At 49.4% G+C, this 27,349-nt stretch overlaps 1 protein-coding gene across 1 annotated transcript; it reads left to right on the plus strand.

Moving 5' to 3' along the window:
* Window positions 1-3,821: 3,821 nt before the first annotated feature.
* Window positions 3,822-24,341, plus strand: PTAFR (platelet activating factor receptor). The gene is made up of 2 exons (XM_085647576.1): window positions 3,822-5,052; window positions 21,564-24,341. The coding sequence occupies exon 2, from the start codon at window positions 21,615-21,617 to the stop codon at window positions 22,671-22,673; it is 1,059 nt and encodes a 352-aa protein (XP_085503702.1). The 5' UTR covers window positions 3,822-5,052; window positions 21,564-21,614; the 3' UTR covers window positions 22,674-24,341.
* Window positions 24,342-27,349: the final 3,008 nt, after the last annotated feature.

Here is a 27,349-nt window from a genome sequence, read left to right on the forward strand (position 1 = left end):
ATTTGGATGTTAAACTGGTACTAATGAGGTGCAGCCAATGTCCAGAAAGTGTTACCAAGTTTAAAAATGACAAAATAATGAAGTACTACTATTATGAAATGGGGCGCATTATGCCACATCATTTGCCTTTTCTTACACATAATTTACTCAACCCAATTGCATAATTTGGCCCTGTCCTGCCGCATAATTCCAGTGGCCCTGGTTGCAGGCATCAAGATAGATGGGAGTAAAATCATAATCATGGAGCTGCGCCCACAGCTGATGACTGTATGTATTGCAGAAACAACATCCACTTCAGTCATACCACGCAGCTCCCATGGACTGACCACCACTGCGTACATTTCATCGTCAACAAACCCAAACCTCCAAACCGGCTCCACGCCCCCCAAGAATTAACTGGAGCAGAGATACCAAGGAGCAACTCAACCCCACCCTCAACCGCAACACTCCCCAACTGCCACAAACATCAAACTCGCAGCCAGGGAATTCCACACATGGATCTCCAACTGCACTGACAAGCTCTCACTGCTACGTTACTCCAACAGACAACGCCCAAGGAAAGCCGCCTGGTTCACCACCGACCTCCAAGTAGCCAGACGCACCTGCAGGCGCCTAGAACAGAACTGGAGAAACTGCAAGACACCTGAAAACCACACCACCTACAAGGACGCCATGACAGAATACCACCAATGCATCAGACCACCAAAAGGACCTTTATCCATGACAAAATCCTCGCCAACTCCAACAACTCCAAGGAACTTTTCAGCGTTATCCAGGAATTCACCAAACCCCGCACCAAAGCCACGGACATCTCCCCCTCCCAGGACCTCTGCAACAAGCTTGGACACTACTTCCACCTGAAGATCAAAAACCTTTACGGCAACTTCAAAGACCGCACACCTGACTCCGCACCCATCCCGCCCTCCGACAACAACAGCCAGCCCACCATCAGCTCCTGGACACCCATCACAACTGAAGAGAGCGCCTCAACCATGAAAAGGTATCCACTCAGGGGCCCCACAGACCCCTGCCCACCACACATCTACTACCAGGCCGCCATCGCATTTGCACCCGAACTACGACACACCATCAACACCTCCTTCATGACTGGCACCTTCCCGATGACTGGAAACACGCAGAAGTCAGGCCCCTACTCAAGAAGCCCTCAGCAGACCCGACGGACCTCAAAAACTACCGGCCCATCTCGCTCCTCCCCTTCGCGGCGAAAGTCGGTGAGAAGACCGTCAATGCAGAACTGACAAGGTTCATCGAAGACAACGCCATCCTTGACTCTTCTCAATCCAGATTCCACAGCAACCACAGCGACCGCCCTACTCGCCGCCACAGACAACAGCCGCACCATTCTCGACCAAGGCCACAATGCAGCCCTGATTTGACTCGACCTGTCAGCAGCATTCGACACCGTTTCCCACAACACACTCACCGCCAGACTGCACGACGCGGGAATAAAAGGACCCGCCCTTGACTGGATCCGATCATTCCTCACCGGCAGAAGCCAAAGGATCACACTGCCACCCTTCCGCTCCGAGCCCACGGCAATGAACTACAGAGTCCCACAGGGATCATCGCTCAGCCCAACCCTCTTCAACATCTACATGGCCCCCCTCACCGCCATCGTCCGACAGTACGGCCTCAGCATAGTATCCTACGCTGATGACACCCAACTCATCCTCTCCCTCACCAAGAACCCCACCATCACCTGACTCAACTTCCAGGAAGGAATGCAGGACATCGCAGCCTGGATGAGCAGCAGCTGCCTAAAACTCAACTCGGAGAAGACAGAAGTCCTCATCGTCTGAACCACCCAATTGGCATGGGACAATACCTGGTGGCCCACCGCCCTCTGCAGCCCCCCACGGACCACGCCAGAAACCTTGGCATCGTACTTGACTCCTCCCTCTCCATGAACAGACAGGTGAACGCCATCACCTCCCGCTGCTTCAACACCCTCCGCATCCTCCGTAAGACAATCAAGTGGATCCCCCCGAGTCAAGGAAGACAGTCACCCACACACTCATCACCAGCAGGGTAGACTACGGTAACGCCCTCTACGCTGGCATAAACAAGTCTCTACTACGTAAGCTCCAGCCAATACAGAATACCGCCGCCAGACTCGTACTCGGGATCCCTCGACACGAGCACATCAGCCAACACCTACGGAAGCTCCACTGTCTCCCTATCGAGAACAGTCACTTTCAAGATAGTGACCCACGACTACAAATGCCTACACAACACCGGACCCCAATGCCTCAATGAGAGAATCACCCTTCATGTACCCAAAAGAAACCTCCGTTCCGCCAACCTCTTCCTTGCCGAAACCCCACGCATCCGCAGAGCCAAAGCTGGGGGAAGATCCTTCTCTTTCATCGCGGCCAGGACCTGGAACAAACTCCTGATCGACATCAGACGAGCGCCCTCCCTGAACACCTTCATGAAGGCTCTCAAGACCTGACTCTTCTGCTGAAAGGAGCTGCAGATCCCCCCAGCGCCTTGAGACCCTCACGGGTGAGTAGCGCGCTTTTAATCTCCCTGATTGATTGATTGATTGATTGATTGATTGATTGATTGATTGATTGATGTAGACATTTTCAAATTGTCATCCTCAGAAGAGGAGGTGTGTGCCTCATAGAAGCACCACATTGAGAAGGCGAAAAAGATGTTTGTGGTTTTATGTAGCTCGTTTTTTCTTCCGTCTTTTGTTCCTTGTAGCTTTGAGTGAGAGGGTTAGAATGTAGTGTGAATTCTCCAGTCTGTCACTCTCAAAGGAAGTGGCGAGAGTGACGCCGTCCCTCTCTTATTGTAGTGCTTCGCTTCATGACCACACCTCAGAGTCTCACGCTTGACTACAAAACATACTATGTCGTACGTCACCCCTTGACCATCACTCAACCATGCACACCAAATTGAGTAGCTGCTCACTCAACCAATCAGAAAGCGCTTTAGGGTCCTGTAAGCAGTAGGAAATTGCTATACCAGCAGTTCTTAACCTGGGCTCCACGGACCCCCTTGGCGTTCTCAGGGCCTAATCAATGGATCTGACTGTTTAGAAAATGAAGTCATTTTAGCGGATAATATAGCGCATATATATAAACAACAAAATATTAAATTGAAACATGTAAAACACTCTGTATATGGGAAAAAAGTGAACTTCGAAGCTAAAAAATTAGGTTGATATCGTTAGCATAATTCCTGGGCTCAGTGTATGTAAATCAAACAAAATCTAGCAGGGCTGATTGGTGGTCTACAACAAATCAGGGTTGTGGCCAACATAAAAAGAGCATGCATTACGAGCAAAAAAGGCAAAGCAATATGTGAGAGTCCAATATGTTATTTGGTAGTTTAGAAATAAAAATAAAATCTTGAAAAGCCACAACCTTCTCATTAAAACTAAAGTTACATTTTTTGTGTTTTTATGTTGGGAATTAAATACAATTTCGTGATATGTGTATTTGTATGGTGCACACTTGTTTCTGTATTTTTGTGAGTTGCTTTGTGTGGGGTTTAAATTGAAGAAAGTGCATTGGCGGTGGCCCATGGCTTCCAGTAGCGATTGGGAAGGGGTCCACACAAGTCAAAAGGTACCAATGCTGCCTACCGCATCGCTCATTCAAGCTGTACTCGGACATGGTGCTGCACACGAGAGGTTACTGGGACCCACACCCACAGGCGAGGATTGACTGAAAGTGTCAGACATGACTTGAAGTCGCTCGACAGCCATAGAGATTTTATAGCACGAATCACAAATGAATGTTGACCTTGGCCTCTCATTCTAAGCATGAAACCGAAACTGAGGGCTCAGTGTCACCTGCGGCAGTTGCACATCTCAAAGGTCGGCATAAGTAACGTTCGCTTCTGGGGTGCCTCAGTCACTGGGCGAGCGAGGGCCTGCTGTTCTGACTAGGAAAAGGAGTGTGCATACTTGGAGGGTTAGTCGTCGACGGCTTCCGAATCCGCGGGCCCTCAGGCCTGACCTCCGCAGCCGCAAGCGCTTCTGGGAACAGACAGACCTGCCCGGGCCGAGCCCACTCTCAATACCGGTAATTGCTGACATGATGGCTTGTAATGCGGTTCCGTAATGGGTCTGATAGTCTCTTAGTGTCGGGCTCTCGTGTGTCGTTTCTCTCTAATAGGACAGTGTTTGGTTGAGACACTCCCCTAAGTCGGTCCCCTGCGGGGACCTGGCAGACAGTTCCTGTTCTCCGCTGAGTGAGCGGTTAGACAGCACCCGGCATCTAACGGGGTGCAGAGCGAGTGAGACCCCTCCAGCCATCACACGGACACCTGGGAGCTCCCAGGGAAGAGGCGCAGTGACCAGTCCTGTCAACCCGCGGACACCGAGCTCACGGGGCTCAGAGTGAGTGTGACCCTAGCAGTCAACATCGTGGGACTCCCATGGAACGGGTGCTGTGACCGTTTTTATCGACGCCGAGATCACGGGGATCAGAGTCAGTGTGACCCCTTGACCTACCACTAGACTAGAACATCGGACGCTCACAGGGAAGAGAGCGGACACACAGGGTGATGGGATAATCGTGTGGTCCCCTCCAGCCACCACCCAAGAATCCTGCATCTCACAGGGCACAGTAGGGTGTCACCTCACTCCTCCCAGCACCGGCCATCCGACAGATCACAAGATACGGGGTGGTGTGACCAGTGGGGACCCCAGCAGTCAGCAGAGTGTAGTGTGACCCTCTCCTGCCAACACTTGTACACCTAGCACCGCCAGTGCACGGGGTGGCGTGACCCCCTACATCGACCACTTGGACACACAGCACCCTTCCGAGGTATCAGCTTTTGTGACCTACCCTCCTCTCACAGGGTGCACTATCGTGTAACCCCCTCCGGCCACCACACGGACAGCCTGAAGTTCACACGGTAGCGCGTGGGTGAGTTACCTACTGCCAGTACCGTAGCACCGCGCAGCTCACACTACCCTCGCCCCTGTGGCCCCCTCTGCTTTCACGGTACTACGAAGGAACACCGGCGCGGGAACAGATGCGCTGCAGGCAGGACTGAATTTACAAGCCCAAGGTAAGCAAGCTATTAATGTGGTAATTTCTAATTTATGACGCGAATCATTCTGTACAAAGAAGGAAGTTGATCGCGCGTGACTATTCTTGAACTTGTAGTAAGTTGTACAATCTTTGGTTGGCATCCCGGCTCCGAGTACAAGACACGCATTTTGTAATCATTAAAGTGGGCGTCGCCCTTGCATGATTTATTGCGATCGTTCATTTAAATCAGTGTTTAAATTCACCAAGACAAGCACAGTATATTGAGATACACACCAAAGCTAGTTTAACTGATGATAAATGTTTCTGTGGCATTTGCCAACTAATAAATAGATAGCTGTTCGTCTCCTCTGATGTACACACATTTCCTGAAAGATTTGCGTAAGATTTTCACATCTTGAAAAGAAGCTCTTCGTTTTCATAGCGTTGCTCAATACGTAGGAAGAAGTAGTGAGAAGTCAGTAGGAGTGGCTTTTGTATAGTGTATTCCCATAGAGACACTCAGGCTCCATGCACACAGACAAACAAGCACCTACAAAGACACTAACAAGCATACCAGAACCACGCACACACACCAAATGTGAACCCTAAAACAGGTATAGACAGTTGTGAACGTAAACCAACAGGCATACATATCAACGTACTGATACCAATGCAAACAGTCAACAGATGTACAGTCACATGTGAAAAGAAATACAATCAGCCATGAAGACAGACCACCTGACATTCAGGCACTCATGAAACTGAGCAACAGGGGAACAAACACCCAGGCTAAAGGCCCAGAAACATAAAGGCGCTAAAGCACATAGACCAGCAGAGATATGTGGCATTCATGCACACAGGCCAAAAGTCATGCCGGTAACATACATACGGTCTAACAAGCACACGTTATCAGAGATCACCAGACAAATAAGCAAAAGTCATACAGGAACCCAGGTATGCAACCACTGATGTGTGCAGTTTCACTTAAACACTCACATATAGTATAATAAATACCAGCCCACTTATGGTCGTAGACAGCAGCCTACATTAAAACATGGATGGTGAGACGGAGATATGGATGAATAGATGGATATATGGTTGAAGAATGGATGGATGGATGCATAACCACCTCTGGTAACCTGCAGTTTTATCCTTTAGCCTTTTGCAGAGAAAATGTCATTTGAGGAAGGAAAAAAAGGGGTTTGGGGGCAGTCAATGCCCATTCAATTATCTCCCTTGAGAAATTACTGAGAGCCATACAAGCCATCGCAAAGTTCACTGCACACACAGCCTTTATGCAAACAAACCAACGGAAATACAGGCACTTGTGCATACAGAGAGACCATCACACACATATGTAAATGTCTAGTCCAGTATTTGTAAAGCGCGAACAATTACCCGAAGGTGTCAAGGCGCTGGGGGCCGTCGGGAAGATTAAGCGAGCTATTGCCCAGAGTCACATGGTGCTGGGCAGACCCCTGCTGCCGGAGCCGGGGATCGAACCGTGATCCCCCACGTCCAGCGTCAGTCGCCCTGTCCGCTGCGCCACACCTCTTCCACTATATGATTATCCATGTAACAAATGTACATTTAAAACAGAGATAACACAACAGTTCCAGACAACAAACACATGGATGGACAAACAAAGGAGAATCAATAGAAGGACAAAGAGGCGGACGGGCAGGGGAAAATATTCAGATTACTCCACTACCGGTATCTATGCACATTAGGATCAATTCACCTACATACACGACATGAAGACATCTATCTACACACACATTGGGAGATATACACACTTAAGTTCACAGCAAACAAAAGGCATACAAGTATCCATGCACACAAACCAACAGACATTCAAACACGAATGTATGTAGACCAGGAGCTATGCAGGCACACATGCACACAATCCAGAAAACATACAGGCACCTGTGTTAACATTTAAATGCACACATATGTACCTCCGCCCCCACATCAATAGTCAGTCACTGATGCACAGAGGCCAATAGATATAAATGCGACCATGCACTCAAACCAACAGATTTACTGAAGCCAATCCACACACAAACACCCAGTAAAGACAGACAACACTCATACAGGTCCTCTTGTGCCCAGAGGTGTCTAAACACACACTTACAAACAGCTAATATATACAAGCATGCACAAATGGTGGGATGGACGAATGGACAGAAGAATGCATTGATGGGCGGTTGGGTATGGGCAAGTAAATGGGTGCATAAATAATGCTGTGACGAGCCAGGTATCATATTCACATAAGGTTTAGACCTATGTGGAGGAAACCACATTTTAAAAAGGCGTGAAATGTGTCCCCGTTCCTTGTAAGTCTGAGATGGTGTCTGGAATGCTGAGAGTGAATGATGTAATAGCATGTTAGCCAGCAGCGGCTCCTCCGCTAGCAGTTTAAAAAGGAAAACTAAAATGATAATAATGTTAGATATTATCATTTTTTTCCCCTTCATGCTTAGGTGTGGGGTGGGGTGGGTGGGGCTGGGCTGGCCAGAGCAGGGGCCAGGGGGAGTTAGGCACACTCTAAAAGGAGCAGGACGGTTTGGCAGGCCCTCGTGGACCGGCCAAATCTTCCTCAGAATATTGCACATCTTCATCATAGAAAGGGGACGCGGCTCCTGCATTCTTCTAAAATTAAACAAATCACTCACTAATTAACAGCTGTATTGGAATTTCGACAACATTCATTTGCTCTGTAAAATGACTTCCATACGTTTATGCAAGCAATAAACATTAATCTGTTTTGATACCAACTCGGTTTCAGAGCAGTGGAAAGAGACGGGGCTTGGTTGCTGTCCACAAAACTCCTTTGTCTGCCTGGAGATACGTTTGATAACAGCAATGGAGGATTGTTGAAAAGATTTTCACGAGGGATTGATTGTTGCTTCTCTAGGCTTCATTTTTTAAATGTATTCATATCGTTTACTCTCTGAGAGAAGCCCTTCCTTACGCTGCGAGTCAGAGACCAAGTGGACACAGAAACCGATGCCAAAAAGACAAAATGGTGCGAACAAGAAATAAACCAATTGGAGGGTCAGCGGGAAGACTGGGGGGCGAGGAGGGGAGCAAGAACGGGGACGCAGGGAAAAAAATGCACGCAGTTGTGAGTCGAAAATAAATCCAATAACAATCAAAATAGGTCCTGAACAGTTGGATTTTGAGGATCCTTTTAATGCGCTCTTTGGAATGTAGCTGAAGAGGTAACCTCCAAATTTGGGAGTAACAAAAGCACTTAGGTGTTGCTAGATGACACTTGAGCCTCACGCAAATATAATTAAGGCTGGATGCCCATTTGACCGTGTGGGAGATGCATAGGACTTTGGGTCATATGTATGAACACATTTTCCCATTGACACAAAATGGGTAAAACCCTTTGTTACATCTGACCCTCTGAATGTTTTCCTTCTGGAAGAAGGCAGTCCATGATTGTCCTTCTAGCCTAGAGTAATATTCAGTCATATGTGGATCTGGAAGATGAAGCAGTCTGCTCGGTTGTCAACACATTAGCATGCATTCCTGGAAGACCAACAAGAAAGGAATTACAGTAATCCAGCAACTGCCCTTATAATGTATTTTTTTTTTTTTACATATTTAGAATTTATTTGCATAAAAAAAATAATGAAAAGATTCAGGAGACCCAAGCCACGCTCATATACGTAATTAGAGAGGCAATTACCTTGCATAAGGCAACAATCCCCAGTTTTTCCATTGGTCGGCCTCCGTTCTGACTTTCCAGCCTGTGGTGTGTACTTATTCCCATCATCCTGGGCCCCTTCCCTCGCTACAAAGCAGGATGCACCTTAATTGCCATGCCTGATACGGCCAATCAGACACCAGTGCCTAAGGGTGTTCAAACCATAAAAGAGGACTGGGTTACCAGGGGCATGTAACGGATGTAGATGGGGGAGGGTGTAACTGAGAAACGAGACAAGTGTCCTTGGGGTGAGTAATTACAATGGCGGTTTGGCAGCCAGCACTTAAAGGGTGCAATGGTCCTTGTGACACCCCTCAGAGTAATTATCCGGTTTAAAGCTTACTCCTCAGCGCATGTATGGTTGCAGTATCTTCCTGACATTGGAATGTCCTCATCTGGGACATGTCTAGACCATGTCCCAAGTGATAGGGTTGACTTTGGCGAGTCCATGCTTTTCCTGGCAGATCAGTACCTCTATGGAGATCGTGATCTTCTTCATCTTGACAGAGACATGCAGCTCCTGCGTATCCTCCCTGTGCCATAAGATATGGATCATGCGTGCACTACTAAACACAACTTGCTGGGTGGAGAATTTTAGCCTGTGCTCCCATCCCAAAGAGATTAGAGGTTGCAGCATCCTTCTTTCCTATTGGCCTAGACACATCAATGGTGAAGTGTACCAGGATGCCTCTTTTCTTTATTGTGCCCTTTTATCTGGCCACCTCCCGCATTTTATCTCTTGAGTTTTCATCTCGCAGCATCGCCCTGTGTGGTCCAATTCCAAATTAGTGATCCCAGTTTTAGGCAATTTAAGGCATAGCACCCATGTATTTGTTCATAGATAGACTCTCTTGACAGTCTGGGAGTTCATATGATACACTTTACCAAATAGCCTCTCAAATTCCCTCGACCCCATCTTCTGTATCTGGGATACTTAGGTTCCTTATGTACTTGGCCATCTGAACACCCCCTTCTCCATTCTCGATCAGTATGTTCAACACTGATAACTACAGTGCAGCTACAATTTCCTCACATACATTGGTAAGTTCCGTTTTTAACTGTTTAGTTTGTTTAGGTTAAACAGCACCTTTGTCTCGGCCTGTGCTCCTAGTCTGTCAAAGATTCATAACATTTGTCGCGCCGGGCCGCTTAGAGGTTTTTCCTGCAAGAACACAGAGGTGGGTTCCTCCCAAGCACCATCTTCCCCATGTTCTCTTGAGCTTTTATTTCTCCTTCTGATTCCTCCCATTAGGCATAGCTACCCAGGGACCAAGGCCACGGCCTGCCTAGTGTTGGGTCTCGTCAATATCACCGTACAATGAACATTGCCTGCCATAAGGTTGGGTAGTGTCTCTATCTCTACCCTTTGAGCACATCCAGCCCCAGATTGGATAACATCACTTGCTTTAGACCCCAAGCACAGCCTTAATGATGGGTAGCATTGGTATCCATAGACTATAGTCACAGCCAGCCCCTTGGTTGGGTAGCAGAAGTACCTCTAGACCATCAACATAGCCTGCCCCAGGGATAGGAAGCATCGGTCTCTCTAGACCTTGACCCCAGGCTGTTCCAGGGTTTGGTAGCATCAGCACCTATAGACCGTAGTCATAGCCAGCCCCAGGGGTGAGTAACATCGGTGTCTCTAGACCAGGAACATAGCCTGGCCCGGGGTTAGGCAGCATCAGCATCTCTGGAATTTAGCCCACCCCAGAGTTTGCCAGCATCTGTATCTCTAGACCATGAACATAGTCTGCCCAAGGGATGGATAGCACCTCTGTCTCTGGACCAGAGGTCTTCATATTGTGAGGCTGAACCTCTGGGTGACGGGAACGATTCGTTGCCATGGGGGAAGCAACAGGCTCTGACAAAGAGGAGCACTTAGCCTGAAGGCAAGTTGGAAAGCAGTGCAAGAAAAACAGAGAGGATGTGAGCCACTACGTAATGATCAATGTCGATTGTCACTCATGTCCTGGCAGGAAGTTGGTGTCAAATGAGCGACACCAAATTAACCCAAAGACTTCACCCTCTCAATTCAGATGAATGATCACACAGTGTACATTTTTAAAGAGAAAAGTCTAGCAATAGCATGCTGGCAATCATGAATTTGAGGGAGCATTTAAAAGGGATATCTGAACATAACTAGAATGCTCAATTTAATGTTACTAGTTTCCAAGGTGCCCCACGTGTTGTATGCACGGCCAGCCAGTTGGGATGTAGTGGGGGCAGAAACACCAGATTGCAAAGTAAGTTTGTCTGATAAGAGTCGACTGATTAAACATGTTACACATGGCATGGAATCAATGGCTAATATAGTATAGTAAGGTGAACAATGAAAAAGTAAGAAATAACATAAATTTTTGCCAAAACTTCTTGGATGCCCTCTAGGATCCCTCGTGAAGGTTTGGTCTTTTGCCTAGAATGCACTTTTTAAATTTCACATATGAGGTTTATTGTAAAAAAGAAGAAACCCAGAATGTTGAAACTGAAAGCTTTAGCACATATCAGTTTCATCTACATTTGTTAAAGGGTACACCCTCCAGCCCACTGAACTTCTTCCAATTGCTTGATTTCATGGAATAAATGTGAGTAAAATATGTTTATCATTTTTGGAGGGTCCTGGTGATATTATTTCTTACATAAGGGGCACAGGATTAAAAAGTTTGAAAAACATTGCTCTAGTCAATACCATAAACACAGCCTGAAACAGGATTGGGTAATCCCAACCATAAACCTGGCAAGTCCTAGGATTGGATACTCAACACTTAATAGGTATGGTCTGCAATCCCCAGAGGTCTAGGGGATATATTAGACATATATGATGTCCCCAGAGGGCCTGACATCTCAAGACATATGTAGTACATTTGCAGCTACGGTGCAAAGATCTATGGCCAATGGTAAAAACTCAACTGGAATTAGACACAGCAGTGGCATAGCAGAGATGCCATGGGCACTGGTGCCAGCAAGGGAAATAGGCCCAGTAGTAAAATACAGTCACTATCAGTTTTCAGTGGGCGCCTCAGATCTCTGGGTTCCAGTGCCACTGCATCTGCTGCACCAGTGATAGCTACTCCCACAGACACAGACCACTCCTGAGACCGAAACAGTATAAACAAGCGACAGTGCATTCCATATTACCACAATCAGTACATGTGTGAGGAATGTTTTACATTGAAATACATTGTACAGCTGTTCACACAGTGACAAATAGGTAGTGCCATCAATTATGTATTAGGCGCAGTGCTTAATTTGAGCTGGTGGTTGCCAGTGTGGGCCACCGTCACTCATTTTTGCTGACCGGCTCTTATTTTAATAATTTTGACATTATCCGACAACAAGAGAAGGAGAAACATACAAAGGGGAAAGAAGGAGGAAGAGAAAGAAGGCAAACTGACACAAAGGAGGGAAAGCAGGAACCTGCACAAGTACAAAAAGGTGCAGGGAGTGTCTGGTAGCGGATTAAAGAGGCCTGGGGTGGATTTAAGACTATGTGGCCTTGTATTTTGCTCGCTGACATGTTATAGTGCTGGCCGCAGGCATCTGAGCAGAGTTGCCAGCCACCGCCTCACCAACTGGAGGACCGCCAAGCCCGTCGCGTGCCCGCCCCGCTGGATTACAACGGTAATCCATATTGGGCGGTGCTGTGGCAGGCTCATGACAGCAGCTGTATAAGCCTCATAGTGGGCCTTAACTGCAGACGAAGCCGTGACAGCACTTGTAGCATGTTCCTGCACAGTTTGTCATGCATAAAACACTGTGTAGGAACTGGGGTGCAATTCCAGTGGGGACAACATGTGTCTCCCCACATACACCCCCAGGCCCAGAAGTGGCAGGGGGCCCTATTAGGGCTCACTTAGTTGCCTCTCTGCCACCCTTTTCATGGCAGGCTCACTCGTAATATGCACGGTGGTGCCTCAGCGGCACCGCCACCATGTTGCTGCCCCATTCCGCTGCACGACCACCGCAGGATCCTGGAACCCCGGCAGATGCAGGTGTCCTGTGGCAGCACACTTTGAATACTGCGGGCGGGCTCAAAGTGATCGGACTACCACCATGAGTACGGTGGTCCTGTAGACTGCCGCACTTGTAATAGGGCTCTTAGACTAACAAACATTTTTCCCACTTTGTATTTGTGCTCTACAGAGCAGCACACATGTAAATTGGAAAAAGGTTGGTAAAAATGAATCTTGTCGAGCGCTAGGTGGCGCGAACCAAGATGGCCGCACTGAGGTGAGGCTCCTGGATGCTAGACCCCTCGCATCCGCCCTACATCCGCCAGAGCCGTCCTAAGTCCGACCTAATGCCCGCCGAGTGCTGAGGACCCGCTGCCCTGCCTCCGGTGAAGATTTCAGCCGCTTATGAGTCGTTGTAGCCGAGATAGGCGGGCCGTGAGCTGCGCCGGAGACCGGGACGCACTCGGCCGCTTCCTCGGCCGGCAGTGCACTTTACGAGCGTCCTTGGCCCGGAGCGGGGAGCTGTTTCGCTTGGCGGGCAGGAGCCGCCTGCCGGTCCATTGCACAGGCCTTCGTGCCTGGCGCGTGCTCCCTGGGCCCACCATGGGCAAAGAAAGAGGCCCCAGACCGCCGGCGGCGTCCCACCAGACGAAGATTGACCAGTTCGCGAGCTCGGACCCGCCGGGTGAGGGCGGAGGGGAGGTGCCGGCCCCGAACAAGGACTTGGCCACCATCCTCCAGGCCATTGACGCCTCCCGCACATCCTTGGAGGGGATGGTTGGGGAAGTGAAGGTGGACGTTACGCTCTTGCGGCAGGACCTCCGCAACGCCACAGCCCGCATTATGGAAACGGAATCCCGGATCTCCACGGCGGAGGACGACATTCGCCAGCTGCAGGACTAGGTCCAGGAGCTCACAACCCACTCCAAAGAGCTGCACAGACGGGCAGAGGATGCCAAAAACTGCGCCCGCCGCAACAACCTCCGCCTGGTGGGCTTTCCGGAGGGGGTCGAGTCTGGCCGAGCCGACGACTTCCTAGAAGCCTGGTTTAAGTCTTGGATGCCGGCGGCCAATCTGTCAACTTGGTTCGTGGTGGAGAGGGCGCACCGGTCGCTCGTGGCCAAACCTCCTGTGGGAGCCCCCCCACGCCCCTTTATTCTTAGGATCCTCAACTTCAGGGACAGAAACGCTATCCTGCGGGAGGCGCGGGTGAGCGGCCCTTTGACTTTCAACAACCACACCAATATGATCTTCCCGGACTACACCCGGGAGGTCCAGGAACAACGCCGCTCCTACACGGAGGTAAAGCAGAAGCTGCGCTCCCTGGGCCTCCAATACCAGCTCCAATTCCCGGCCCGCCTGCGCGTGGTTTTCCAGGGCAGGACACTGTTCTTCGACACTCCCAGGGCAGCTTGGACTTGGCTCACCGAGGAGAGACCTCTGCGCCAGCCCAGAGGGGTATCACCCACTACTGTGCCCCGGGGCCACGACGCAGCTGGGCCCCAACGACCACGGCGCAGGAAGCGCACGCACTCCCGGCAGCGACGGGGCGCGGCAGTGGCCCGGACCCGGTCTGCGAGCATCTCTGGCAGGACAGTGAGAGACTCCTCTGCCCCATCTGGAACATCATCTCAGGCGGCTGGGGGGTCCCGGCGCCGCCTGTCGCCTCGGCCGGGCGGGTCTCTCACCCCCCTCAACGTGCAGATTGACCTGTCAGACCTCTCCCGCAGCCCTGCTTTATGACTTAATATTTGTTTCCCGCATCTGCAGGGGAAAGCGACGACCTTGCCCGACGGCGGGGGTGGGTGGCTCTACAGTCTCTCACGTTTTCCCGTAGTAACCTAGGACGAATCACTGGAATCCGTGCTTCAGGAGGGGTCCACCACGCTCTTTACACCCGAGCGCCCACGCTTGGGGTTCTGTAATTGTTGGTTCAGTTAGGGCGACAGATACTTCCATTCTTGAAGTGTAGGGTGGAGGGTGGGGGGTTGGGGTTGGGTACTCGTTGGTTGCTCCTCCTTGGGGGAAGGTTTTGTTTGGTTTTGGTTTGTTCTCCACTGAGCCTCTTATGCAGCACCATGCATCGCATGTCACCACCCTATCCCATGCAGCTGCTCACACGCGCTCCGCCGCCGCTCGCTTCCCTGCGCTGTCCGCTGGCCTCCCCTAGAGTGGGTGCCGTAGTCCCGACGTCCCCTGGCCGCTTCCCTCCCGGCGCGCTCCGTTCCCGTCGCTACCATGGATGACATAGCTCCCAAGGCCCAGATGTGCATTTTGTCCTGGAACGTGAACGGCCTACTGGACCGGCTCAAGCGCACCGCCGTCCTTAAATATGCCCAGAGGCAGATGTGCTCATGATTCAGGAAACCCACCTGCTTGGCGAGAAATGTCCCTTTCTGGCGCGCTATGGGTATGATCGGGTGTGGCACTCCGGGTTCGCGCGCGGATCGCGGGGGGTCGCAGTCCTGCTGCGCCGCTCCCTTCCTTTTGTGTTTACCCGGGTGATCTACGACCCCCTTGGCATGGGGATTGCCGTTTGCGGCACGCTTGAGGGTCGGCCGCTCAGTCTCATATCACTATATGCGCCGCCTTCCGGGCTGTCTCAGGCTTTATCGCAGGCCTCGTCTTTGCTGGCAACTCTCCCGCCGGGCACTGTTGTTCTTGGGGGCGATTTCAATGCTGTCTCGGCCCCTGCAACTCGACTCCTCGGGTCCGGTATCGGCGCCCCGAGCCACACGGGCGAAGCAGCTGGCGGGCTGGGCGGAGGCTCAGGGCTTATGCGATGCATGGCGGACCTGGCACCCGCGCGCACGGCAGTACACTCATACCTCGGCCGCCCACCACACCCATGCACGCATTGATGCGATCTTTGTCCCCCCCGCCGATTGTGTAGGCATCCAGGACATCCACATCCTCCCTAGGGGGATATCTGATCACTCTCCGGTCCTCCTCGGTCTGGGCCACCCACCCCGTGTGGCCCGCCAGATGTGGCGCTTCAACGCCTGGTTCCTCCAGGATAGGACGCTCCGTGGGGAGGTGGGGTCCGCATTGGCGCATTATTTCAGTGACAACGACGGCTCGGTTTCCTCTGCGGGCACCCTTTGGGAAGCCTGTAAAGCCACCATTAGGGGGGCGGCCAAAACCCATGTGGTACGGCACCGTCAGAAGCAACTCCAGCGCCTCACCGCCTGTGAAGCCCGCGCGCTGCGCCTGGAGCAATCTCTCTCTGAGTCCGGTGATCCGGCTGGGACCTGGCAACTGCGACTTCTGCGTGAGGAGATTCGGCAGCGGTCGCTTGATGCGGCTAAGCTCCTCTGGCAATCCTCGCTGGCGAGGGTATGCGGGTGGGGCGATAAGAATGGGGCGCTGCTGCATCGGCTGGCTACTTACCCCAGGGCATTGCGTATCATCCCGGCGGTAGCCGACTCTGCCGGAGTGCTCCAATTCTCCTCCGTGGTGATAGCGGAAGCTTTCGCTCAGTATTATTCGCAGCTCTATCGGGCTCGGGCGTCGGACCTTTCCCTGGCTTCTCTGCTTGCCACTAGTGACCTGCGGCTTCCCCAACTTCGGTCGGACGACTGGGAGAGTCTGGAGGTGCCCATTTCTCCTGAGGAGATTGGGGACGCGATAGGGCGCACGTCCGCGGGGAAGACCCCGGGGCCGGACGGCTTCCCCCAGGAGTTCTATGCCACCTACAGGGAGCACCTGGTCCCGCGGTTGGGTGCCCTCTATGCTGAAGCGGTCACCAAAGGCTCCTTCCCTCCGGAAGCCGACATAGCCACGATTGTGGTTCTGCCCAAGTCTACGCCGCCTCCTTGTGATAGGTCGGCCTATCGGCCGATCTCTCTTATCAACACTGATATCAAGCTATACGCAGCGGTCCTGGCCCAGAGGCTCCGGCCCTTTTTGTCGTCCTTGGTGCATCCGGACCAATGCGGCTTCATGCCGGATCGGGGCACTCGCCACTGCCTTCGTCGCCTTCACGTGGCCTTGGCTCACCGCCATCGCATATCTCCATATCTCACCCTCCTGCTTGCCGATTTCGAGAAAGCTTTCGATTCGGTTGGGTGGCCCTACTCGTTTGATGTCCTGACCCACATGGGTTTCGGCCCCAAGTTTGTTGAAATGATACGGGTCCTTTACGCGCACCCCCGCGCCAGAGTGTTGGTTACTGGGGCACTGTCAAGACCATTTCGGATCGGCCGAGGAACACGGCAGGGGTGTCCGCTATCGCCCCTCCTCTTTGCGCTTGCAATGGAACCCCTTGCTGCCCTGATCCGAGCGGATCCTCTCCTTCGGGGCTGGGAATGGCCGGGCCTCGAGCCGGACAGAATAGCTCTCTACGCGGATGATGTCCTGCTGTACCTTAGCGATCCGGCGCGCTCGGGACCGCGCGCACTCCATATCTTGGGCCGCTTTGGCCGCGCATCTGGCCTCTACTTAAACCCGCGAAAACCGGTCCTTGTGCCTCTGAACCCCTCCCGGGAGTGTTTTGACTGGCAGGACACTATTCCCCTCCGCCGGTTGTCCTTCAGGTACCTGGGCATCTGGGTTTCTCTTCTCCCGGAATTGAGCTGGGCTCTTAATGTGACCCCCCTGGTCAAGAAAGCCAAGTTAGATCTGGTGCGATGGCAATCGCTCCCGCTCAATCCGCTGGGGCGGGTGGCGCTATACAAAATGATGATTCTCCCCCGGTTCTTTTATGTATTGCAAAATATCCCCGTGTCCTTCCCGCGGCCTTGGTTTCGCGAGCTAGATGGGTTGGCGACCAGATTTCTCTGGGGTGGCGGGAGACCGCGGCTGGCCCTGTCGGTCTGTCGCCTGCCCATCTTTGATGGAGGGCTAGGCATGACCAATCTTTACCTCTACTACCTGGCCACCCGCCTCCTGGTCATCCATGACTGGTTTGGGGGGGGGATGGTCTGACCCGGCCTACAGAGTGGAGTTAGAAGACCTAGGTTTCTCTCGTCTGCAGGACCGCCTGTATGGCGCCCCCATCCCCACCTCCTGCCCCGACATCACCAAAGCGGTCTTCCTGGCTTGGCGAGCGGCGCTCCGCCACACCCGGTGGACCGGGAGGCTGACTCGCGCCACCCCCCTCTGGCATGGGACATGGATGCGGGAGGTTGCGGAACTGGAGGGCTTTAAATCTTGGGATCTAATCGGCATCTCCCAGCTGGGAGATGTCTGGCGTGTGGGACGCATGTGCTCATTTTCGGAACTGCAGGCACGCTTCTCCCTCCACTCATCTCAATTTTATAGATACCTCCAACTGCGACACGCCATACGCACCTACACCCCACTGGACATTAGATTGCCGGACGGACCACAGCCCCCCGGAGGCTCAGGTCCTGCTGGGCAACCTGGGGAGGGGGGGTGTCTCCAGGATACACCACCCTCTTATCAACAATACCCCCACGCCCCGGGAAGGCCTGAAGGAAACCTGGGAGGGGTGGGTGGGTCCCCTGGACGAGGTCGACTGGCGAGATGCCCTTATGGCCCCCAGGCTGGTGACGGCCTCCGCCAAGCTGAGGCTTATTCAAATTTATTACCTTCACACTGCCTATCTCACACCGGCTCGTCTACACCGTGCGGGCCTCTCCGTTGACGCAGCTTGCCCCCGCTGCGGCTTTGCTCCGGCTGACTTCCTCCACATGGTGTGGTCTTGTCCGGACTTGGGGGGATACTGGAGTGGCATAGAAGCTGACCTCACGGAGGTTTTGGGGTGGGTGGTGCCACATAACCCTAGACACACCCTATTGGGTATCACTGACGGCCTAGATGGCACGCGCGCAGAGAAGCTATTTCTTATGACGGCGCTAATGGTGGCGAAACGAGACATTGCAGCGGCCTGGAAGCACCCACAGCCGCCTAGCTTGGCCAAATGGAGTACTGGTGTGGACTGGTGTGCGGCACAGGAACGGACTCTCTACCAGGCGAGGGGCTGTCTTAAGAAGTACCGTAGGGTCTGGGGGAAATGGTTGGGCAATGTATTGTGAACATGCTGTTTGGGGGGGAGGGGGCGGGTGGAGAGTTTCGGGGGGGGTGGGGAGGTGGAGTGGTCCTGTGCTGTGCGGTTGTAAGCTGGTGGTTCGACAGGCTCAATGTTTTTCTGTTGTGTCACTTAAAACAATAAAAACTTGTTTATCAAAAAAAAAAAAATGAATCTTGTCTACTATTTTGCATCAGCCTTAAGGATGCATACTTTTTTGGGACAGAGCCCTGCTTACAAATGTTAGAAGATAGGGCTTTGCCTCAAAAACAATGGTGTTGTAGTGTGGGTCCATCAGCAGGGCACTTACGGGAGACCCTCAACTTTACGCTTTGACTCTGAGCAGGAGAGAGAGGAACAGACAAAAATGAGAAAGGACGAAGAAGAGAAAGATAAGACAAAGAGAGAACTATATAAAGAGACAGGAAGTGTAGGGTAGTAGAAGAAGGAGGCTTGAGGTGAAACCAAAACTTAGGCAGTCCTGGTATTCGGCTACCCCGGCTTTCAGCAGCACATTCCTAAGAAAAACTTTGGGCCCATGCACTTTTATTTTTTACAAACCCAAAGCACACGCTTTGCATCTCTTATTGTTTGTTCATTTGATGCAGAACTGACGAGGAAGTACCTATTTCCGCTTTTGAGAAATTTCAGGCAATGTCGCAATATGTTTTGTTTACTGATGTTGCCAATGACACCAGAGTATGGTGTGCACTTGAAACTGTTTTACGGATACATGGAGAATTGTGAAAAAAGATATTTCACTGTGTCTCTTAAGAAGTAATTATGGATTCCTCCATGTGAATTACAGGCAATTTTTTAAAAATATTTTATTTTATTCGAGCTACTGCTTTTCTGGTTTCAAACTTCTATTTTCTTCTTATTTATTTGTGGGATGGCTAACAGTCAAACTATTGGAATGGAAATGTAATGATTAATTATAATTTTGTCATGATTGAGCAAACAAAGCTGTTGTGTGTGCATCCAACTGTGAGAGTGAGTACCGGGCGGATGGTGTTGGATAGCTGGATGATGGAGAGAGCAATGGGCAAGATAGTCCTCTTTCACCATTATTGTTTGCTCTTGCGGTGGATCTATTGGCCTGAGAGTGTTGTGGTAGTGTGGCATCACCTTGGGTGCGACCGCTCATATAGTGTCTATGTATGCTGATGACACATTGACATTCATGCACCAGCCAACCAGATTGCTACCACGATTACTGGGTAATTAGGAAGCTTTGAAGCAGTGCTCATGAGCAAACTTCTTGCTGCGACATCTGAAGCCATGAGGACCTGAAGGTGACTGGGGACAAGCACAACCATACTGATTCCCAGAAGGAAATAGAGAACTGAACAAGTTAAGGACCAAACTGAGTATGTTATTGAGCAGTACATCTGACCTTGGGTCTGAACCAGAGGTTATTAGACAACATAAAGTAAAGCCCATAAGGTGCTGAAACAATGAGTACGAGTGAGCATTAATAGGGAAACAATATAGGTATTGAGAGACCCCAAGGAAAAGGTGGTTAAGGATCACTGGGTGAACAGCCCCTAGATTGTTAGACTGTTGGGAAGACTTCTGCCAGTTGGCCCTCGCCAAAAGCTTAGCCCTTAGAGGGGAAGACTATAGAGGACCCCCCAAAATCCCAATTTAGATGGAATGGGATTTGTTATTCGAGAACTTTAAACACAAGATTTGGATCCCTGGAGAACAGTAGGTTCCCAGTGAGCGGATATTCATTGGTTTAGTAATACTCCTCACCTGTTGAACACTAGGGTTTGGCTCCCATAATCACCAGTGTTCACTAGGTTCACAAACATGTTACACTACACCCACATTGGCACTTCCGTCCCCTCCCCCCTCCTCCCTCCTTCTTCTTATATTGATTGCCCTTCTGTGACACACAGTAGGTTCAAGTTTGGCTAGGGATTCAGGTGGGTGGGGTTTGAAATTCAAGTAAGTGATATTTTGTCCATGGTCATTATCTGTATATGATCCGGCACACCCTCAACGGCGGTGTACAGTGCTCAATATGATAATGTGTTATGTCTTGCACTCAATTATATGTACTACTGTGATGGACATCATTCTCCTGTAATATTATATATTTTGCTAAAATGAAAATGCAATAAAGCTGGTGTTAAATAAAGGATGACTGTGTGAACGTTACTATGTTTAGACAGTTCTACTTTTTGTTCTACTCAAATGGTTGAGTTGAGTCCTGCTTAGATTGTCGTTCTGGGTAAACTCTTGTTTCTAAAGGTCTGGGTATCCCAGGGTATGGGTTGGGTACCCCGTAGAAGGGTGATCTCTAGGGAGAGTGATCCCTACATTGAAAAGCACAAGACGCTGTATACATTTCACAGGCCTTTGTCTTCACTAAATGTGGATGCACAGATTCTTTTGTGAACCCTCTCTAGAAAGCTAGAATAGAAACACCCTGATCTGATACAGAACAAGTAAACTAGGTTTGTCAAGGGATGCAGACCTTTGATAACACAAGCTACCTCTCCTTGTTGAAAAGTCAAGCAAGAAGAAGAATAAACCATTATTGATTTAGTTGAATGCAAAGGAGCACTTTGGCACCTTGTGCTAGGGTTCCTGGGGAAAGTAATGGAGAGGGTAGGACTGCAAGTGATTTACATTAGAATTATTCTGGTGAGTTGCAACATTCAAGGAGCTACACTACTAGTACTAGGTGCCCTGAGCCATTTTGACTGCCCGGAGGGACTAGACAGGTTTACCCGATGTTCCCAATCCTATTTGGTCAATGGTCAGGCTCAGGACTATATCTTCTCCATATGTCTCTGCCTATGGACTTCTAATGTTACAACATAGTACACTTCATAGAGTAACTTTGTTTTCTTCTTTTCTTCTGTTCCTTTCTGTAGGCGGTACAGCAGCGCAACTTTAACTCATCTAATAACCCACATCACAAAAGAATGGCCATGATCACCACTGCCACCTCTACCTCAGTGGAGGCCTCCAATAGCTCTTGTCATGTGGATTCAGAGTTCAGATATCTGCTTTTCACTGTGTCATACAGCCTGATCTTCATTGTGGGCTTCATTGCTAATGCCTACGTTCTTTGGATTTTTACTCGCATTTATCCGACACGCAGACTGAGCGAGATCAAGGTCTTTATGATGAACCTCACCGTGGCGGACATGCTCTACCTGGTGACCTTGCCACTCTGGATCGTGTACTACCACCACAATGGCGACTGGATCATGCCTGATTTCTTGTGTAACATTGCTGGCTGCTTCTTCTTTATCAACACCTACTGCTCCGTGGCCTTCCTGGGGGTGATCAGCTACAACCGATTCCAAGCCGTGACCCGACCTGTGGAGACTGCCCAGGGTTCTACTGGGAGGAGAGGCCTCTACATATCGGCCATAGTCTGGCTCCTGATCGTGGCCATCGCCTCCTACTTCTTCTTTGTCACCGGAACAAATGTGGAAAGTTTCGGGTCACACAACGTCACTCGCTGTTTTGAAGGGTACGGTCCTGACAACAACAAACCAGTGGCAATAATCAACTTCTTACTGATTGCTGCCTTCTTCATTGTTTTCCTGATTATAGTTGTATGCAATATAATTATTATTAAGACTCTTTTATCACAACCTGCGCAAATAAGGCAAAGTGTCAACGCAAAGACTCGTGCCCTGAGGATGGTGTGTGCTGTACTGGGTGTTTTTGTGATTTGCTTCGTTCCTCACCACGTGGTCCAAGGGCCTTGGACTTTAACTGTTTTACACCTGTGGAGAGTGGAGGATTGTGCCTTCCGTCAAGCCATGAACGATGCCCACCAAGTGACACTCTGTCTCATGGGCACAAACTGTATGCTGGACCCTGTCATCTACTGCTTCCTAACTAAAAAGTTCAGGCAACATCTTTCAGAGCATGTCAGGAATATGACAAGTAGTCGGAAGTGCTCCAAACAAACCACTGAGACAGGCTTGGAAGGCATGGTGCCACTAAAACCCTGTGTGGTGAACTAAATTCAAAGCCATTTGAAGCAGGCAGGAATGAATGAATGAAAAAAGACTTGTAAAGCGCAACAAATGCCAAATGGGTCAAGGCGCATGAATATTTGCTCCTATGTATTCCTTATAATCAGTGGTAGACACATGCTCATGCACTTCCCAAGAATACTTCTGGCCAGAGAGCATTGTGGAGACAATGAAAGGAAAGGTAGTGTCAATCCCAATGAGAATTAACTGCACTTAAAAGGAGCTCACCTTCTAAAAGGGACAAGCACAGCCCACGCACACTGGATGCTCCCTTTTAGAGTGCATTTCCTCATTAGCAATGACAAGGCAGTAGTGACTCATTGGAGAAGTAACATTGACCTTTATGAGACAACCCTTAACTTACAAGGCTGTTTTTATACGGCAGAGACAGTGGAAATTCCAGTCTCCAATTTATAGGCTGAGCAAAGTTAGAGCTTAAACAGCAAGGGTCTTCCAGGGCCTTCTTTGCTGAGTGTGAACAGAAATATTTGGAATGCTTCCACAAAAGTCTTGATTCTAACTCTAAAATCCTTTGAAGATTTTTCACATGAGACCTTATAATATATATGTCTGTGGTATTTAAAATGGTGGACACTTTTCATTTAGGTGATTAGAGGAAAGCTTTGCGTCCACCAAATGCACTGACTGATGTCTGACATTCTCTGGGAACAACGCAATGGAGCTCAGGGATAGAGGTGAAAAAAGAATTTAAGCATACCCTTGTGCATTGGTGGAAATTCTAGATGGGCAGTTAGAGTGTGTCTTTGGACATGGGATTCAATAAAACCAGAAAGGGCATGCTTACTGGTTACTTAGCGATATGAACTGAAACTAATGGAGACCATCAGACACCAAAGATCAATTTGTAAAATGTACCTGAACCCAACACACAGTGTTGTTAGACATTAAGGACCAGGTCCGAGATGCACCTGAAACCTATAGACACCGTTAGGTACAAATAGCCAGGATGCCCCTGAAATCACTGGACCCCACAAAACACCAGTACTCAGTCTCAAGATGTACCTGAAAGCAATAAACACCATCAAACACAAAAAAATGCTTCCAAGATGTATGCGAAACCAACAGTCACAGCTAGAGATCAGTAGCTAGTTTCAAGATGAACCTGAAAGCAATCGGCACCAATATGTTATGTGGTATAGTAATACTGCGGTACACAACTGTCACCTGTGTGCTATCATAGACACCAGTAGCTAGTTTCACGATGTCCTTGAATCTGATTTGTTGGATTGTTCTTTGCAGCAGCTTATGATGTGCGAAAAATTCACATGCTACCAACCTGATCCAGCTGACCAACTGGAATATCCACCGTGGTGGAGTTCGATAGAAAGCCCCCAGCTTTCATACAATGCACTTAATCCAGTTGTGAACATTCCAATGCCAACATTCCAGTGAGAAAGGCTCTAGAAGGATAGATGGAAAGAAATGCACAAATGCACCAGATGCGCAGTTAGAGGTGGGCCAATGGACCTGCTTCTGTGCCTTGAAGGATTTACAGCGCGACCTTGACGTTTGATTATGATGTGAGTGATCAGCAGTACCAGCTAGCTCACATGTGCAACCTTAGCATCTGAAGATGTGTTGAACAGGCAGCTTAACACATTTTTATAAAGACTAAATAAACTAAACTAACCTTGACTGAATTTTTCTGATTTGTAAATTATCCATGTACCTTATTGTTTGCAGATCTGTAGCAGAACTCATGGTGTTGGGTAGCACTCACTGAGGTAGTTAGGATGCCAGTAGCATACCTGCCAACTTGAAGAACAATCTCACTGTGCGAGGAGGGGGCGGGGTCTTGAAGGGGCGGGGCCTCACGCAGAGAAGTACCTACGAGGCACTTTTGAACTGTACCCCGCCCCCAAGTCCCCGCCTCCCAAGAAAAAAAAAAAAGCTTGCTGAGGCTTGTGCCGATGTCCTGGGGTGTTTTCACACCACTTAGTTAATGGACTTCGGCAGTTCAAAACCTCAGGTAACGAGCTGAAAAATCACTATTTACAGTGGTTTTCAGTTTGTTTTCCCTGCCATCGTGTGATATTAGCTCCTCACCGGGAGACCTTGTGATGGGAGCCGAGACCGTGTGTCACACGGCACCATGTGAGTTGACAGGTATGCAACAGTGACTCCAGGGTTGCAGAGGCAGACATACTATTGCTCTACTGCATAGGTAGGAGTTTACTTACCAGAATAAGGTTTGGTAGACAAGTACACATTGGAAAGAAAATGGTGCAAAAAAAAAGTTACTGCGAAAAAGAGGAAGGATTAATGAGAAAGTGGCAGAGGAAGAGCTTTTGGGGTATAGATAGGGTAAACAGACTAGAGTTTAAGTAGGGATTGAGGCACTAGGGCACAGGCAGTGGTGTCGGTGCGATGGTTAAGTCCAGACAGAGTTCTGTGTTTTAGGGACATGTAGAAATACTAGGGTACAGAAAGGGGTGATGGTGCTAAGATATCGCCTGCAATAGATATCAGAGGAAGCATTTAGGTAAACATAGCAGTAAATAGAGGTAAAGGTAAAAGGGTATAGGCACAGATTGAGGTATTATGGGAGAAGCAGAGGTAGAGATAATAGGGTACAAACCTGGGTACAGGTGCTAAAGAAAAGTCAGGGGTAGAGCTGCTAGTATAGGAACAGACATACAAGACTGTATGCAGAGTAGAGGTGGAAGTACTAGAGAATGGCAGAGCTAGAGGTACAAGAGCGCTGGCAGCTATAGAGATACAGGGTTATAAGTAGGGGATGGGTAGAGATTAAAAAATGTACGCAAGGTGTAGCTTGGATATGTAGGGGTAGTGATACTAAGGTTTAGGCATGGATTAAGGGTCTAAGGTATAAGTGGTGGCAGTAAAAGTGTGCATATAGAGGTATGGCTAATATGGTATGGGCAGGGGTTGTAGTATTGGGGTATAGGCAGTCTTAGAGATACTGGGGTGCACTTGGGGCGATTTGTTTGGTTCTTGTTAATCACTTACAATTGTCTGCTATCACCTGTCTGCTACCCAATGAGTTGTTTACAATAGGAAGGACGTAAGAGGTAAATGGAAGTTCTCGGATTTCTGCAGGAGTCGCTAAGACTAGAGTGGGACCCACCACTGGAATACTATTGCTCTGATGGAGGAAGTTTCACCTGTGACTCTTATGTTTAAATCCATTAACAATTCGCAATATCGGCTATTGCAAATGAAAGACAACACATTGAGGCACCATTTCCTAGCGGTGGCCTGAATGCAATTGTAAATCCAATCACAAATTAACTGTACCCCTTGATCAATTTTAATTGTACTTGCGAATGTCAGTGGGCTTACAGCAAGCCCAAAAAGAGGGAAATGAGGAGCGCAGAGAGAAAACAAACACCTCGTCAGCCTAAGGAAAATAAAGACTCGAGTATCATATCCCCTGCCCACCTCCATCAGCAGGCGGACCCCCAGTCCCAACACACGATGCATCAGTCCATTACATAGAAGCCCAAAATAGCATATCACTACCCATCTGACAAACTGTCCAGGAAGGACTCCCCCGGTTCCACTTGGGAGAACATAAGTTGCCTCCTCATGTTTGTCACCCTCAGACGTGCAGGGAAGCCCATTAAGCCCCCAGGTTCCTTGCCACTAACTTGTTCTTAATCTCCACAAAGGGTTGTATTACGTTACAATGCATTCCGTTGCAACGCTTGCCTTTACTACTCATGAGGGACTATAACATAATTAGAATGTAATTCGTTGTGAAGACATGCATGGTCAAGGCTATGCGTTGTAACACATGCGTGGTAAAGGCTGTGCATGGAAACAGCCGTTATAATGGATGTTTCACCAACATAGGCTCTTTTCTTCACCAGTCTCTATAGGTGCAGCAGATCATGATAAAACATAAGTCGCTGGTCTCCAAGCTACACCAAGTTGTTTCTGGCGACCGCTTTTAGGGTGCCACATCTTCCCTCAGAGGGTCTCAGTGCGACCATCACTGTACCTCCTGTCTCTGACCTCCCATCTCATGGTCTGGGAGGACGATGAGCTAATTTCAGCATCTGCTGTGCCGTGTCTCGCTTCAAATCTACCAACTTTGACAACACCTTGCACATCTCATTTTAATAAGGTCTCTTTGGGAATTATAAGTCACCTCTGGGACTCTGAGGAGAGACCCTCTCCCCATATTATCTAACTGTTCAATTCTCGCATCAGTATGGGGCTGTCTTCTGTCTCTATAGCCTTACAGGACCCCAGACCTTAAAGGTTGGTGTTCCTCTCTTCAGACTGACCCTCCACCTCACAGATCCGCTGTCCCACCCTATGCTGCTCTTGTTTAACATCCTGCACTTTTTCTGAGAGCCCCTCCAGTCACCGGTGACATTTCCTCCTATTTTTGCTCTACCTCCAGAAAGTCGAGGAACTTGCCAATGCCATCCAAATCGAGATCATGCTCCCAAATCTTTTTTCAAACAGGCATTTATAATTTGCTGCTTTACACTGACTGATGCAAACGCTCTCTTTATGTTCCATCGTGTATTATTTCGACTGAAAATATCAGTAAAACCAACACACAGAATATATGTTCTACACATTTAGGACGGGCAGCATTAGGATATTTTACAGAATTCTGGGCGGTTTAAAAAACTTTTCCATCCATGGTCATTGTAGCAGCATGGTTG

Source organism: Triturus cristatus, chromosome 3_2, assembly GCF_964204655.1.
Source record: "Triturus cristatus chromosome 3_2, aTriCri1.1, whole genome shotgun sequence".
In the NCBI taxonomy this organism is placed as follows: domain Eukaryota; kingdom Metazoa; phylum Chordata; class Amphibia; order Caudata; family Salamandridae; genus Triturus; species Triturus cristatus.